Genomic DNA, 17,985 nt, shown 5'->3' with positions numbered 1-17,985 from the left:
TAACATCTCTGGTTTGAGGCTTCTTTTTGCAATATGTATCAGATATTGATGAATTTCATTGTATTTTTAGCTATTTTAGTTGGTTTGTCGGTTGTGTTGAATTTGTTACAGCTATTTTGTGTATGATTTGTTCCTTCATCCTTTGGACTCTCTTTTCCATTTTTGTTGTTAAGATTGTGTACAGTTAATTTGTATATTTTTTCTTCTTCATTAATTTAGCATTATCCTGTTTCTTTAACAATATATAATCTTTTATATATATATATATATATAAATTTGAATTTTAATGTTTTTTGCTTAAACCTTTCAGTAATTGTTATGATTTCATCTGTGTATATCGTTTTGAATTCGTTTGCCGAGCCTATAATTTCATTTTGTGTATATAATATTATAAAATAAAACACAGTATATTCATTAATTTTATACACACACAGTGAGACATTGAACTAAAAAAAAACATTGTCATTCTAAACGAATTCTTTAAGAAATTACTTATTTACACATGAGAAAATAAAATACAATCTGCTCTTAAATATTTCTTTTTTTTTTATACTTATACCAATCACTATCAGTTTTTTTTTATAAGAGTAAAACTCTTCACCAAACAATAATTCGTTTCATTTCTTTTTTTATATTATATGAAAATAAAGATAATATTACAGCTATGTAAGGAAATCCTTCTCAATAAGGGTAGGGATACGATTTTTTCCTACAGTACAAACCATCGAATCCTGCACATAATATGTTGTGTGCATTAAACAAACATTTATTTTGACCATCAGCATGTTGAGAGGAGTCGCATGAAAAAGATATCATTGAATTTTTGCTTATACTTATTTAACACACACATATTTTATTAATATTCTTTCAATATATTGATAAATCAATTTCTTCAAATAAAAAATGATCTCTTAAATGTAAAAAGAAACTCACAACATAGTCATTTTCTCTAGTGATTAAATATTCAAAAATAATGAACTGAACTAAAAGAACGACAGAATATTGAGGATAAAGACATAAAATTTTTAAAGGATGTGCAAAACAATTGATATTGTTCTCGAAATTTATACAGATTTTTTTGTGTTTTCATAAAAAATCATATTCATCCATCAATTTTTCTTGAATATAATTTGTCAACTTATAATGAAATATCGTTGGTTGCATCGACTATTGTCGTATTTCCATATTTATTTTGTATCTGCATTTAATGCAAACGAAGATTCAAACATCACCTCTTCCATCAAATACTAAGACAAAAAAATGTAGTTACGACAATGATCGATCCACCGACCGACGTATGATATATTTAAGTTAATAAAATCATATTTTACCGTAGTGTCATATATAAGATTAATTATTATTTATGTTGCCTCTCACTCGTATTTTACCACTGAAGCGCCTGGCAAGTTGGCCTTTTTATATGGAGCTATTTGAAGCCAATTCCTAAATTGATCTCGGACTCAGCTCACAGTGCTCCGAGGAAAAAAATTATTTAAACAAAAATTTAGTATATTTATCCCTCCATACGGAAAGGTATCTTATAATACGGAAAAACTCCTCACTTTTTAAATATTTAGCATAACGATCACGAGTGCAGAAAAATTCCCATACGCATTTGTATGTGAAAGTAAGAAATTGGCTTCAAATTTGAAGGCCACTCGCCGGGGACTAGTTACCACTGCACTGGGTACAAAGTTGTATTAAATTGCTCGAATACCGACCGAATTACAGTTATCACACGTGAAAAATTGCTCGAATTGCTTTTCAGATGATTCAGAAAGTTCAGAAAACAATTATTACGAAAGGGAAACCATCAACTGGATGACGCCCCGTTGTCAATAAATATAATAATAATAATTACGGACAGTAATATCTTGCTGATTGTATTACTCTACTATAGTGCACTCTTTCTAACACACGTAGTTTTTCATTTGAAATTTTGCGTACTATGCACCTCTCTTTCTGACTTTTCTTATGCCCTAGACACACTTACGACTTAAGCCAAGAGACAGCTTAACGTAATTATAATTAAAATAATGATCAGTAGGGGAATGCTGCAAAAGTATGACAATGTCATATGACAAATTTAAAAATGTTTATGTGGTAAATCTAAAAAAAAATAATCGAAAATTCGATTCGTATAAGTTATTAACAGCTTCATGGGGCTCCTAGCAAGGATCATTCGATGCTCACTGAGCTTTAATGTTATCTTTCTTGCGAATTTACTATGAAAATTTGTCATATGACATTGCCATATCGTTACAGAATTCCCCTGCGGATTCCATTTCCATCAGTCTCTAACTAATCCATCTTTCGGCTTAAGTTAAACGGCCCAGTTAGTGGGAAACAAATGTGAATTTAGTGAAACCTTTATTTTAATAATTATTACATTAAGCCGTCTCTCGGCTTAAGTCATAAGTGGGTCCAGGGAATTACTCTTAATATTATTCTTATAAGTGACACCACGATTAGTCCCCTGAGTTTGCTAACTATTTCTTGAAGGCATTTAAAACATTCAAAAGTGTAGTCATAAACTTGACCATATTAATTTTCTAATCTTTATCTTCTATAAAAATATTTAAGCCTATAAAAGTTTAAAGACTGAGAATTTTTTACTAATAGCAATATTTAATTTCTAAATTTTCAACATGCAGGTTCAGATCTTTGAGAACAAATGCGTTACTGGTATACCTGTGACTCATATAAATTTTGTTTTCTTATTAGCGGAACTTTGCCAAATTTCGGACAGCTTGCAATATTGGACGCTGCAACTAAATTGATTAAAATTACAGATTTATCATAGAGTATTCAATGAAAAATGTTATTTCTCTGAATATTATTTTTTTATATTGCATTAAAATTTTAAAATATTATTGCGGTTTTCCGCAGCTGCCAGTCAGATTTTTTTTTACAAAACGAACCATGAGAAGCTTCTCATCCTTTAACAAATTGTAAAGGACATGACCTATTTTTTAAATATACTATCATTATTATTAAAATATTCCTAGAAAACCCGTCCAATTTTAACTATGAATTAAATTTTATTTATTGGAACGTCAAAGTGAAAAGATTTTTACGAAAAACGTGACAAATCATCATCAAACAGATTCAAATTTCCCTAGTAGATTAGATTTTTTATGTAAAAAGAAAAGACTTTACCAGAGGTTCACCATTCAAATCATGTTCGGCAGAATTGCATGCAAGGTCCTCAATTTAAGTTCGAAATGTCATATTTTTTTTAATACAATTTGAAGTTTTTTTAAACTTATTTTTAAGGAGAATTATATGGAGCCTTGTAGATAGTTTATGGTCTTTGTTTTCTCTAAAAATAATTTTTAATAACATTTTAAAATGAAAAAAAAAACTATAGATATAGTTTTGGGTAATATTTCGGCCACCTCGGTGCTCATAGTCCCTTGCCCTTTCGGAATTCTTACAAAGTCTCTACTACATCATCTCGTTCGTCGTAGCGAAATTTTTCGCATTTTTTTGCATTCTATAGTCATGGAAATTGGTGGAACAAAAGAAGTGGCCGAAATTGTAAGCTGGCCGAAATTTTGTACACTTACCTTAAAAAGAAATATTTGAAAACAAAATAATAAACTAAGTTTCAAACAAAACTCCAGAAAAGGAACTAACACAAAATTAAAAATATGCAGTAGACTCTCTCAAATTCGGGCATTTGGAACCGAAATGTCAACCGAATTAGAGAGAAATTCGGGCAGCAAATTGTTTGAAATTCAACGATTTTTTGTTCATCTGCATACTCATATTGAGTTTACATGCTCATTGCTATTATAAATTTCATGAAAACCTCTTAATAATGCAAAATCACATCAAAGCTAAGACAAATTATGGCAAATTTGAGCATATTTGCTTCATTTGATAATCATAAATCGAACTTGAAAAATGTCAACAAACTTTTTTCGAATTTAACTGCCACCCGAATTAAAAATTAGCCCGATCTTAAAACAGCCGAATTAGCGAGAGTCTACTGTATCGCTTTAAACTTAAAATTTTAGTGTCATATACAATCTGTCCGAAATTTAGCACAGTCCCCTAGTCAGAAAAGATTTTTTGAACACCAGGAACCAGCTCGTCTCATTGCATTAAGAAAAAAAATCATCCTAACTTATTTCAAAGGTTGGTTTTTTTGCTCAAGAAATTTTCCTTCCAAACTTTTGTCAATTAAAAGAATTTTCACTTTAAATCAGTTCTGAAAAACTGTTTTCTTATGAAACAGTAGTATTTTAATGCAAATTATGCTTTTATCAGCACCAATATCACTTGTTTTGCACAAACCTACGTTAATGAAAAAGCAAGCATATCTAAAATTACTAATTCTGAAGTGCATGAACGTCATATAAAACACGCCTAATTTCATTATTATTATATAAAATTTGGTGAATAAACTTGTTTTCCCACAATGACTCATAAATTAATTTCACATCATATATTATCATCTCACAGTTACTATGAAATTTTGCATTGTTCATAGTTTTATATCCTTGTCATCATCAATTTTGAGGTCAAAATAATAATTTTGTCTCACTAGAAAATTGCACACATGCTTTAAAATACGAAAAAATATGAATTTATTATAAGGAAAAAACTATTTTATTAACTTTTTTTGTTATTGTTGTAATTTAAATGTTCTTTCAACAATGCTATTGTAAAGATAAAAGGGCTGTGGCTAACAATCGAGCAAATAAGCATTAAAAACGCGCGGAAAAATAATTACAATAATTGTTAACATTGAAAGGAAAAGTTGAAAATATTGTGCCAATTAATCGTATTAGAAACATGGTACTTTGCAAAAGAAATTTAATTCTACCAAGTAATGTTTATAAATGACTTTAGAAAACTTTCTGCGGAATATCAAATAACATAAATCAAATTGAGGAAAATATAGTATAATAAAGTGGAACAAAAATTAAATTCAAGTATACATAAATATCATTTATTCTTCTGTATATTGTAATTCTATACAACTAAATCATAATTACAAACTAAAAAAAAATATGAATTCAAAAAAAAAATAAAGAGCAAAATTATTATGATTTTATCATTGATAAAATTCAAGTAAAACATAAAACTAACTTTATTTATGGGGATGAATTTGTGAAATTATATTCACACATGTGACAAAACTAATAAGAAGCATAGTAATTATTAAGATTCAATTAATTCGTAAAACGTGAATGAAAATCAAAATGAACGGAGCCACGACTAATATGGTAATGTTCTATTATTCATATTCATTCGCATTCTTTGTCTACCTCTGTGCATCACGGAGTTATATGTTGGCAAGTAGAGTGATCCCTTCGCCTTGCCGTGCTCCTCAGCCACCCGGACCGTCAGGGGTTGATTGCCACCTTGTGGAATCACATTATTCAGGGCAGATATTGCTTCTTGGGCCTCCTCCCGCTTATTAAATCTTTACGCGAAATACAACAAACAAAAGGAAATCACAATTACCACAAATACTGCAGGTTCAATCGTGCTGAAAGAATTATTATTCTAAGCAATAGTAGAGAGGCAGTCGAAATGCTTTGACAATCATTCCCAAGGGGTAACTCATTCCTATGTCTACCGACAAGGGTATATAGTTTCTCGAGTTTCGCGATGCAAAAACTGGGTTTCTCGGGTTACGCGATACAATCCTTCACACAGAAAAAATTTGACTCTATATTAAAGAATATAAAGACTCCGGGAACTTAAATTAGACGTAAATCCCCAAGGACTTTAAGTTTGATACTGTCGAATCAAATTAAATGGGCTAGAAACCCTACCACTTTCACGCTAAGAGATCGGGAACTTAAGTTCAGCATTAGCTTGTCGGCATTAGTCTTGAGATTTCCAAATTCTAATTAAAACTAAATTAGGACATTGGCATTGGCTAGATGAAATTTTAAATTAAATTCCTCTGTGTTTCTCTTTAAGAATTTTCCATTTTTCTGTCCGTTGTGTTTCTCGGGTTTCGCGATGCGTTTCTCGGACAATTGACAAGAGTTTCTCAATATGATTTACCCCTTGGTGGTTCAATTTACTTAAAAATCTCAGAAAAATTACAACAAGCTCTCAATTATAAGATAAAACTTTAAATGCTAAGTCTTTAAATCGATCTTTAGACTTATTCGAATTCTCCGATAGAGATCCTTATCCTTAATACTTAACTGTCAAATTTCTTAAAGGCTTTATGCCCTAGGCAAACTTATGCCATAGAAACACTTAAGACTTAAGCCGAGATGGCTTAACGTAATTATAATCAAATTACTTTCAGATCAACTGATGAAAAGTGTTGCAAATTTAGTCAACATTTTTTAATTATAATTACGTTAAGACGTCTCTAGGCTTAAGTCGTAAGTGTGTCTAGTGCATTACGGCTTAAGCCGAGAGAGAGAGCTTAGTGGAAAACTGACGGGAATATAGCCTAATCATTATTTTGAGCATAATTACGCTAAGCTATCTCTCGGCTTAAGTCGTAAATGTGCTCAGCACATTAGGCTCTAAAAATCAAAAGCTTCACATTAACGAAATTGAAATGAATGTCAAACTTTTTCTTTTATTCAGATTTCTTTTATTTTAAAGCTGGATTGGAGAATTTTTCAAAACTTTAAATACGGAAAATTTATAAGTAATTCGATTTTATTAAGTATCAGTAGCCCCATCAACTTTTTTTTTATAGAATTGGAAATATTTAAGATTTCTTTGTTTCAAAATTTGGAGGAAATTTTACAATAATTAAGCTAAAATGGAAATATTAAAAACCTTTATCTTGTTAATATTCAAAGTAGTTGTGAAGACCCTTAATATCTTTTTTTCTTTAAAGAAGCAAACTTATAATACAAGAAACGTCATTAGCTCTCAACTCAAATTAGAAATTTTAATTTTCCCATTAAATAATTTTTAAGGTTTCCGTACCTCACAAATGAGAGGATTGTTAAAAAAAAATTATATTCCTTCTTCCCATGGATATTGCAATCGTATAATTTTTCTTATTTCTACTTTTTATACCGCTTTGTAAATTTTTCCATTAAGAGAAGGACTTAAGCACATTGAGGATATCTTTCACTTTAATTACTAAGTATTTGCATATTTGTAAGCTTTTGTTTTTTTTATAACTTCTCTAAATAAATTTATAGTGAAAAGCTCTGACATTTCACGATTTTACTGATCAATATTTCAATCGTCGGTCTTTCAGGACGTCTGTCAACATCGAAAGATTATCACAGATATGCCATACAGATTTCATTTTATAAATTTTGTTTTAGTCGGTTTTGATACCATCCTAACAAATAGAAAGATTTTTTTGCATATTTTTTATCTCTGATAACATGCTATGAATTGGTTGTCTTAAATTCTGATAAAATGACGATTTTTAAAGTTTTGTCTGAGTAGTTAACGCATTCAAGTATTGGATAATCCGGGGCAAAATATGTTAAAACGCATAGGGGGAACTGGGGTAGTAGTAAACAGGGGTAGTTGTAAACACTGTGATTTTATTCATTAATTTTAAGACTCCAGAGGATAAAATCCATAAGCATTCATAGATACCATGGAGATGTATGTCCACAGATGAATTGGTCAATATAATCCTAATACTTTAAAAATAAGTCATTTTTCCAGAAAATGTTGATATTTCAATTTTTTTGGTCATTTGGATTTCCACCTGGAAATTAAAAACTATGTAAAATAATCGAAATGTAGCAATACCAGTTCTTCCCTACATCTTTTAGGATTAGATTAATGCATTTACTAGAGAAATTGAGATTCTCATAATTTTAAAAGAATAAATAATTGGTCAGAAAACAGCATTTGGGGTAGATGTAAACAGGCAATTTCCCCGTAATTGTAGATGTCGCGAGTGTAGAATGAATGGCAAAATATTTTGTCTTCTTCTTTTTCATTTCATTCGATTCACAGCTGCATCTCATGGTGGGAAATTTTTCGTTGTGTTCAATAAGAAGTCACATGATGTCAAAATATTGGGAAAATTCATTGAAAAATGTCTTTAATTTGCATGCTTTGAGTTTTTTTTGCTATTTTAATTATTCCTTGTAAAAAGTATAGTAATTTTTTGAAAAATAAACAGTCTTTATGCATATATATATATCTCTTAAGTAATTAATATAATTGAAAGTGGTGAAAAGTTAATTTCAAGGGTGGAAAAAAGGGTGTTTACATCCTCCCCAGAAAGTGTTTACTTCTACCCCAGGTATTTTGTGAAAAGAGAAAAATGCACAGTGACACAAATTTTATTTTTATGGAAAACTGCAGGGGGGTGACATTAGCCCTAAAAAATGCGACCGGTTTTAGTGTAATTTTTTCCCTGTTTTTGTACACATTTCACGAGATATCTCCAAAACTACGTAGATTACCAATTTAGGGTTTTCGGTTGCCTCTTCGTTAGTAAATTGGCTTTTATTTTGTATTAGTATTTTTTGCTAATTCATTCTACAATGACAGAAAACAGCTAATAAACTCAAAAGTTTTTTCGGCTCGCTGGAAACATAGAAAATGTCATGCCCCTGGAAAACTCAATTGTTTTCCACCATTCTCGATGAACTGCCTATACCCAAGGGTAAAACATGAGCTAAGAAATATTTTCCAAAAAATCACTGTGCGCTTGGAAAATCACCTCAAATTCGCATCTATTAAAAATGTTTACATGTGCCCCAGTCTCCCCTAAGGGATACTCTTCAATGGGCTCAAATTAGAATGAAATTATTCACTGATGTAATAATTTTTTGAAAAAAAGTTGATGAAAAGTGATATCTCCTTTAAGAAATATATTTCAAAAAAAGGACACAAACTTAACTTGAACATCTGTGACTTTTAAGAAGGATCGTGAAATTTATATAATAATAAAAACAAAACTTGAAGCGTCAAGGCCTCTACACATTGGGAGCAATTTTCATCAAAAATTGCATTTTTGACAAAATTTTGACGTTTCCACGTACGTGCTGTAAGCAATTTTCTTCAAAAAAGCAATTTTTGACGAAAATTGCTCCCAATGTGTAGACACCTTCAGTCTCTTTTATCTTGGAAAATATTGAATTATAAAATTTTCTGTATCGTATTTTACACTAGGGGCCTTAATTATGATTTCCGAGCGGGGAAATCAGAATTTTTTCTTTCTAGTGATACATGGATATTTATATGATTGCTCTCCCTTCGATCTTCTTTGTCTTTTATCAGATATCTATTCTTAGAATTTTATGATCTTATGCTGATTTGAATTTCGCAAGATGTACATTCCTTTTCAAGGTAATATAAACATTGTGATTCTTTGTCAGTTAAACATCAAAGAGTGATCCATATAAGCCGAAACTTTGAAAGATAAACATTCTCAGAAGAATTAATATAAACATTTCCACATTCTTATGCCGAGTCAAAAATGAGGACACTTAATATATGATTTATGTACGTGAGATCTAACTCCTTGTCCCCTAATTCCAAATAAATGGTATCGAAAAAAAAACTATTTTAAGTGTTTGCTAATTTGTGGACATCTTTTACGAGATTGAGTGTTTTCCTCATATTTCTCAAAGTCGGTATTAAAGAAAGAATTTTTACAACAGCTAACTGAAAAATCCAAAAAGTTCTATTTCGTTAAATTTATAATACTAATCAAAAATTTTTACAATTTTTTCTGGCGAATCCAAAAAACTTATTATGTCCTCAAACCAATCAGTTTTAAAAAATAGTTTCTGCAATTTATCAGAAATCTCTACTTTTAAAAATATCCATTTTATTACAAGTTAAACGCAACATAGCCTCACATTTTAAAATATCCTTTTTGTGTAATATGTAAAAATCAGTGCCATTGTAATATCTGGCAACTTCTTCAATAACCACGGATAATCAGGTCATTCATTGAGTTTGATATATAGCCTTTTATTATTTTTTTTAATCACAGCTAAAAAAATGTAAAATGCCCCAGTACCCTTGGAATCTTCTCCTTGTGCAATTATCCGATTTTTGGCTCAGAAGAAGAAAGAAGGAAAATGCCAGACCTCAACCCACTCTAAAATACTCCCCGTTGAGCACCCCATAACAATTTTCTCAGTGAAAGCGCGCGCGAGGAAATTATATTTCCGTGGGAGGATGTCTCGTCTCTTGCAGAGTGGCTGTCTGTCACACAAAATTGTTAGTGCATAAATATATACCCTCAACTCACAATGCAGTATTAATAGATTTCATGCATTGTTTGTGGTATTTTATATCTCAACATTTTTATCCTCCCCTTGAACTTCCAACATGATGGTCAGAGGAATCGATTTAACCGGCACACACGGATCCCTCCAATCGATTTTCAACTGGTATGGCATTTTGGATATCAACTTTCCCCTTCAGAGACCTCAGACATTGAGACTCCTCGGGGAAACGCATTGTTGGCATACATAAATAATGGCTCGATGTGGCCGAAAAATTTCTCTGAATGCTTTTGGCCAAGAAGACACTCATTGCTGGACTTTTGCCAATATATACATCTTTCCATTTCCATCCTCAATATAACTAAAGTCTCTTCTCTTTTTCCCATCCTCATTGTCAATATTTACATTGCGTCAGTATAGTGGTAAAAATTTGCGGAAAGAGAGGATGTTGTATGATAGGACAAAGGATCTATAGTCACTTTTAAACAATATACATCATATTCTCTCTAGTGTCCGTAAATCTGACCCAGAAGGCGCAAAAAAAAGGGGGGTGGAAGGACTCAGATGGTGAAGATGAGAATTGGAAAAGTTGGACATGTCATATAAAAAAGGGAGCATGATGAAGAAAGAAAGAACAAAAAATGAGGTCAAGGACTTACCGTACAAATGCAACACCACGAGGTTGTCCAGTTATTTTATCCCTAAGTATGTTCTTTTGTACAATGGTTCCGTATTTACCGAAAATTACGTCTAGCATCTCTTCAGTTATGGTGCGTGGAAGATTCGTGACATATAAATTTGTTTCTTTCAGATCATCACCTGATGGTCTGGCATATGAAACCTGAAAAGAATTGAGAGTCGGCTTTAGCTAATGATTAGTCTTCAAATAGTACAGCATGTGTCAGACCAAGTGTTCTTAAAAAAAATAATAATCAACTCTCATTTCTTTATAATAATCTTCAATTTTTTTTCACTGGAAATAAAGATAAAATTCTAAATTATCAAAAGTCTCTACGCATTGGGAGCAATTTTCGTCAAAAATTGCATTTTTGACAGAATTTTGATGTTTCCATCTACAACAGTGCAAGTGTTTTACTTCAAAAATGCAATTTTTGACGAAAATTGCTGCCAGTGTACAGAGGCCTTCACTGAGAAAAAAAGAGGCTCCGATTAACTTTTTTTCGTCATAACCTTAACACTTTTCGGGTGTAAAAATATATCAACATTTTTTAATTATAATTTTACACCTTTTGAGGGTAAAATCAACATGAAAAAAGGGTAACTTTAACCCATAATACACCTAAAAAGGGTAATATTTACACCTATTTGGGATCAATACTGCAGGGGAAAATTAACATTTCCGGAATGTTATTTTAAATTTTTCGGATTTCTCACAGTGTTAAGAGGCCTTACAGTTAAGGAAATGTCTATTGTATCGCTTCTAGAGAAAGAGTGGTCTATTTTAATAGGGAAATGTAAATATGATAGGCCCTCTTGTTCTCTAAATTTGTCTCAAATTTTAGGTAATTTTTCGTTTATATTAATATAAACGTAAGTAGGGGCATAGTAAGGAATTTTGCTCACGTAATACAAAATACAAGTCAGAATAGAAAAAAAGATCTTAATATGAAAAGAAAGAAAAGGAAAAAAAACTGAGTAGAAAAATAAGATGCATAGAAGCTTCTAAGGTTCAGCCAGAAAGAATTCACGAATATCATCCGCGGAATTCCGACTACCGCGCACGGAAGAGAAATAAAACTAGTGATGCCTTTCACAAAAAGCGTCCGATAAAGGCAACCACTGTTAACTTTAGGCACTATGAGATCTAGAACTCCGTTCTTTTTTTTTACTTTTCAAATTTTTCCAAATTATATTCATCCTGAATTCACAATGCATAACGCGGAAGCCTAAATTAGGATTCTGTAACAATGTGCCAATGTCATATGACAAATTTTCGTGGTAAATACGAGAGCAAGATAACATTGAAGACTATTAAGTACCGAATGACCATTGCAAGAAGCTCTATAAAGCTCTGAGTAATTGATATGAATAGCATTTTTAAATAGTTTTCCCGAAATTACGGGATAAAAAAGATTGAATTTGTCATATGACAATGTCATACGATTACAGAATTTTCCTACAGGAATATTATATCTGCTGAAATCGATTTTTCCGGCCGACCGTTTCAACAGAGTACAAACGTTTCTGGAGAAAGAACGGAAATAGAGATCGACAAGCGGTTTTCGGCAAAGGTTGATATCGATTGGTGACTAGAAGTTGACAATGTCAAATCTACTTTCCCACAACCCTTTCCTTCATTTTGAAACACCCCCAAATGTTGTTTTCACAATACAGTAGACGTAGACTCTCGCTAATTCGGCTCTTTTAAGATCGGGCTACTTTTTAATTCGGGTAGCAGTTAAATTTGAAAAAAGTTTGTTGACATTTTTCAAGTTCCAATTATGATTATCGAATGAAGCAAATATGCTCAAATTTTCCATGCTTTGTTTCAGTTATGATGTGATTTTTCATTATTATGCCTAGCGCACAATAACTTTTGTTTTGTAAACATGTTTTTGACATTTCAATGAGAGTGAGTGAGATCTAGATCTAGTCATCTCGCTCATTTTTAAAAACATGTTTACAAACAAGTTATTGTGCGTTGGTCATTAAGAGGCTTTCATGAAATTTACAATTAATATGAGCATGTAAATTTAATAAGAGTATGCAGGTAAACAAAAAATCGTTGTATTTCAAACAATTTGATACCCGAATTTCTCTCTAATTCGGGTGACATTTCGGTCCCAAATACCCGAATTTGAGAGAGTCTACTGTAACTCAGTCTCAATGGTACGGATTGGTCTTATTCATTCATTCATACATTTTCAACCGTTTTTACCTATCATGGTCGTGGACTTAAGACATCCACGTTAGTAGCCCACGCCTGTCGATCCCCCAAAGTGTCCAGAGTCGATTCCAAATTCCAAAACAACTCAAGGCAAAATCTTGAATTTGTTTTTGCAACTTTATTATTCAGTAAAAACTAAGGACTTCTCGTAGACGCGAGAATGCCGATACGTTCCTATAATTATTTACAAACAAACAATGAATAAAAAATCGTTGCATTTCAAGAACTTGTTGCCCGAATTTCTCTGTAATTCGGATGACATTTCGGTCCCAAATGCCCGAATTTGAGAGAGCTACAGTAGTAAATTAGAAAATATGAGAAACAGTGGCATGGATTGCACAAAATAAAGTAAATGAAGCACGTATCGACTATAAATGTTGGATCTTGACTTGAAATTGAAATTTGAAATTATTTGTTGGAATTTCCATTTTTATTGAAATAGCACCTTTAATCGAATTAAATTTGTAAGCAGAAGTAAAGACCTCTACACATTGAGAACAATTTTCGTCAAAAATTGCGTTTTCGAAGTAAATTGCCTGCAGTCCTGTAGGCAAAACGTCAAAATTCTGTCAAAAATCAATTTTTGACGAAAATTGTTCCCAATGTGTAGAGGCCTTTACTTCTGCTTACAAATTTTATCCTTGTGGCCTTAAGACTCAAATTATAACGCAAAATATTATTAAACCAAAATCAATATTGCATAACCCTTTAACGACGAGACACTTTTTACGGACTGAAAATCAACAATAAAAATTAAACTTAGAAACATAATCAATGATAAGTCTTACATCTAACCCTGGAAAGTCCAACAGAGTCTGATTTGGTGTATTTTGTGCTTCTATGAACGATAGGGACAAAAATAGACCAAAAATTTAAGTAATTTTTCTGACAATACCAATGAATAATATTTTTCGCTTTAATGAAAAATATTACGTACGAGTATTGTAGTTTTTATTGCCAAAAGGGTTTTGCTTAAAAAATTGGAAGTATAAAAAATAAATAAAATCTGTAATGAATTTGAGAATTTAAAAATTCGCCATTTTTGAGCTTAAATATTTACTACATAGCAAATAGCTAGAGACTTGCAAAAAATATTTTAGATTCCTTCAACCTTCTACTTTACAATTATGTACAGACATAAAAAAAATAACTTTAGGTTGTCAGGAAAAATTATTTTCTTTATGGGACGACACCGGTGATCCAATCGTCCTTAAAGGGATAATAAACAGATTTCCACATAATGATAAGACGGGGGAGCATAAGACAAGCAGATAAAGTTTTCTGAGACACATTTTTGCTACACGTTTATAAACTATATTCAAACTAAGCTATTCCAATGAGATGTGAAATGGCAAAAATTTTTCTCCTGTACATTTTTTAGTACATGACTGCGTTATCGACTTTTCTTTGTATTGGTTCCTGTCTCGCCAGGTTTCCCCAATCCCAGCCGTGTTCTAAAACCCCGGAACAGTCGAGACAGAAACCAACACAAAGAAAAGACAATTATGTAGCAGCATAAGAGCAATCATGTACTAAAAAAAAGTTTTGAAGAGAAACATTTCACCTTTTCATTTTTTATTGGAATATAGTTGTCTCTCTCTCAATCGGGCATATGGGGCATAATGTTACCCAATCTATTAAGATTCAGCCGTCAGTCATTGTAAATTCCACAAAAAGCGCTCAATTATAAAGAATCACGGTAAAATAAGAGGAACTACAACAAATATGAGCAAATTTGCTTCAAAATCAAATGTGAAAATTGGTAACAAAATTTTTCACGCGATTGAGAAAGAGCCGATTGAGCGACAGTCTATGTACTGTGGCGTGGCACCATTATAGTGATCATAATGTGTGTTCTCAAGTGCACCTGCATAACCGTCTTATCATTTCGCTCCTTGGAATTTACAAGGGGCCAACTTATTTTCAGCCATTTTTCAGAAGACAGCATGAAAGATTTAATTTTGTGTAAATAAGTATCTCAATTTAATGACTGAACAAAAACAATTTATTTTTTTCTATTTGTAGGAGCACTAATATAAACATCGAAACTTTTATATTTTTACCTTTCAAAATATGTTTTTTAAAGAGTTAGCTCCTTGTCGTTCTAAATGATGTGCAAATTTTGCTGAAATTAGTATGACAAGGGATCAACTTGCTTGAGTTAGTCCTCTGCTTCACAAAAATTTGAACGATGAATATATTTTGTGTCCCTTTACTTCAAACAAAATTATACAAGCAATCAAAAAGATTAAAATTTTGAAAAACTTTTCTAATAACGAAATTTAATGACTTATATCATCTGGAAATATTTATAATATTTATTAAATTGTTTTTCTAAGTTCATTAGAATCTCAAAATCGCAAAAAAGTGAGTTGACCCCTTGTAATTTCCAAGGAGCGATTTGTATTGGTTCCTGTCACGACTGTTTTGTGGTTTTAGAACAAGGCGAGAACTATGGGGAAAACAGTCGTGACAGAAACCAACAGAAAAAAGTCGATAACAAAGAAGCGCATAAAAAGTCACGTAGTAAAACAAAAATGTTCAGGAGAAAGATTCCCCCTTTTCATTTCCCTTGAAAATATCACCATAAGTCCAGGTAGTTTCTCGCTAGTATTTGCTATTTGAAAACAGCATTTTTCCCAGAAACAAAAATTTCCAGTCTATAAATTATCAAGTTGGTCAGAAAAACAAACAAAATAAAAATAAAATATTCTATTTTGGCCTAAATTAAAATTTATCAGATTTTTTTAAAACCTTAAGTTTGCAAAATATAATTTTTACCTTCTTCATATTTTTGCATTTCCATAGATATTTTACAATTTTAAAACGTTAAAAATTCACGAACCAATGGTTATTTTTTATTAATTTAATAAAATATTTTTCAAATTTTATGTCTTCAATAATATAAAATAATTTAGTCCGATCATGTTCTCTGATAGGATCTTTGGATGCTTTAAAATGAGAACCAATCAGAAAACGTGAAAGAACTAGAATATTTTATGTGATTCGAGTTTAACTCACTGAGAAAAAAAGAGGCTACGATTAACTTTTTTTCGTCATAACTTTAACACTTTTCGGGTGTAAAAATATATCAACAATTTTTAATGTTAATTTTACACCTTTTGAGGGTAAAATCAACATGAAAAGAGTTATTTTAACCCATAATACACGTAAAAAGGGTAATATTTACACCGATTTCGGATCAATACTGCAGGTAAAATTAACATTTCCGGAATGTTATTTTGACTTTTTCGGATTTCTCTCAGTGTAGATAGACTTTACTCCCAACAAGATTTTGAATTTAGAGGCTAGAGACACTTGGACCGAGCCCTTGGGTATTATCAAAAATGACTCAAATAACTTACCTTCAAACGCTTGTTTCGCACAGTTAAACCATTGAGGCATTTGATTGCTCTGGTAGCCGCCTCTTCCGAACTGTAATTGATAAATCCGAAGCCGTAGCTATATCCAGTCTGAAAAGAGGAAAAAAAAAAGAAAATAGAATGATAGAATGGCCAATAGTAATTAAATTAATGGTTAGATGCCCTGGACATTGACTCACCTTCATGTCTCGCATTATTTTGCAACTCTCAATGGGGCCCATCGTGGAGAACAATGAGTACAATTCTCGCTCAGACATATCCTGAGGTAAGTAATTGATAATGAGATTGGTGCCCGCGACGCCACTCAGTGAACTGGTGCTAGATGAGGATGCATGTCCGACGGCTCCGAACGTACTGCTGGCTGGAAAATTCATTCCGCCTCTCCGGGTGTTGTACATAAGTGAGAAATCCGTGTCCTGATAAGCGTAATGTGACTAAAATAGTTACGAGAATTTCTCTCAACTCGCAAGCGGATTAAAGCTGTCTTCGGGGAAGAATTGTGGGTGATTCTTTTTTTTTTTTTTTTGGTTTTCGTGGATTGATTCACAAGGCAGGAGGCTGATTTCCAATGTCTCCTCTACATCCACTGTGGGTAAGAGATAGAAATCTCTAAGAGTCTCACTTTTGGTATTAGTCATGGTGCGTGTTATAAAAGGAAGCAAAGATCTCTCAGTGGGTTAGTAGAGGAGGAATAATGGTAAGAATCAGCATCTTCCCTTGAAGGCAATCCGAGCAGAGGAAGAGTGTGAACAGTGATCAAAAGTGCAAGGTAAATTAGCCCACAATAATCAACGGCTTTACGTACCATGCCTGATGGGAGTGAATGAGACATTCCCCACATCCTTCCGGAACTGCAAGAGATAGTGTCAGGTCAGTTTGTGTGTTGCAAACAAGGTCCCACAATAGAAGAACTCCCACGGAGAACAGCAAAAGGGGTTATGTTTGATAAACAATGCCAAACACAGTCGTAGGCCAACAAAAATCGATTGACGCTAATTTACTCACCTCGACCTAAATGGGGCATAACCATTCATTTTGTTATACATTTATCATAAAGGAACACACGTATCCAATGGGCAAATCCTCCTTCCGTCACTTCAATTTGGGGAACTCGTTTATCCGAGCAAGTGCCACTATTTACCTCTATCCTCTTGTCACATACTACACTGCATTGCGTTCAGTGAACTTGGGAGAGTCCGCGGACGCCACTTTGAGGATCTATTGCACACAATACACACCGAGAGTGGCAGGAAAAGAGAACGCGCAATTCACAAGGCTTGAGAAGGATTTCCTCTGCTGCCCTGTCAAACTCACCCTCTCAACTCCCTACAGATGGCGCTATTCAAATAACTAACCCAACTGAACTTGCAATTGTTTGCATTCATATTCTTTCACTCCGATTTTTACCTTACCAATCATATTTTATCAGCAATTGAGATATTTCCATATCCAGTCCTTATAAAGCCAATATACGAATCCTACAAAGTTTTCTCCCAAGATTGCTAATGAATAACAAAATTTCAATTTTGTAGGC

General features: G+C 32.4%; 1 protein-coding gene across 4 annotated transcripts; it reads right to left on the bottom strand.

The window, feature by feature from the left end:
• Nucleotides 1-259: 259 nt before the first annotated feature.
• Nucleotides 260-17,766, bottom strand: LOC129806884 (sex-lethal homolog). 4 transcript variants are annotated; one of them, XM_055855717.1, is made up of 7 exons: nt 17,457-17,766; nt 17,257-17,302; nt 16,631-16,885; nt 16,434-16,541; nt 10,820-11,001; nt 5,280-5,437; nt 260-731 (listed from the first exon to the last, which is right to left on the bottom strand). In XM_055855717.1, the coding sequence occupies exons 1-7, from the start codon at nt 17,495-17,497 to the stop codon at nt 682-684; spliced, it is 840 nt and encodes a 279-aa protein (XP_055711692.1). In that variant the 5' UTR covers nt 17,498-17,766; the 3' UTR covers nt 260-681. The 4 variants fall into 4 exon arrangements, with proteins under 4 accessions (XP_055711692.1, XP_055711702.1, XP_055711717.1 ...); XM_055855727.1 differs by having other exon boundaries at nt 16,631-16,867; XM_055855742.1 differs by lacking the exon at nt 5,280-5,437.
• Nucleotides 17,767-17,985: the final 219 nt, after the last annotated feature.

The sequence above is a fragment of the Phlebotomus papatasi genome, chromosome 1, assembly GCF_024763615.1.
Source record: "Phlebotomus papatasi isolate M1 chromosome 1, Ppap_2.1, whole genome shotgun sequence".
NCBI lineage: Eukaryota > Metazoa > Arthropoda > Insecta > Diptera > Psychodidae > Phlebotomus > Phlebotomus papatasi.
The sequence above is the reverse complement of the archived record's forward strand: the minus strand, read 5'-3'. Positions and strand labels throughout refer to the sequence as shown.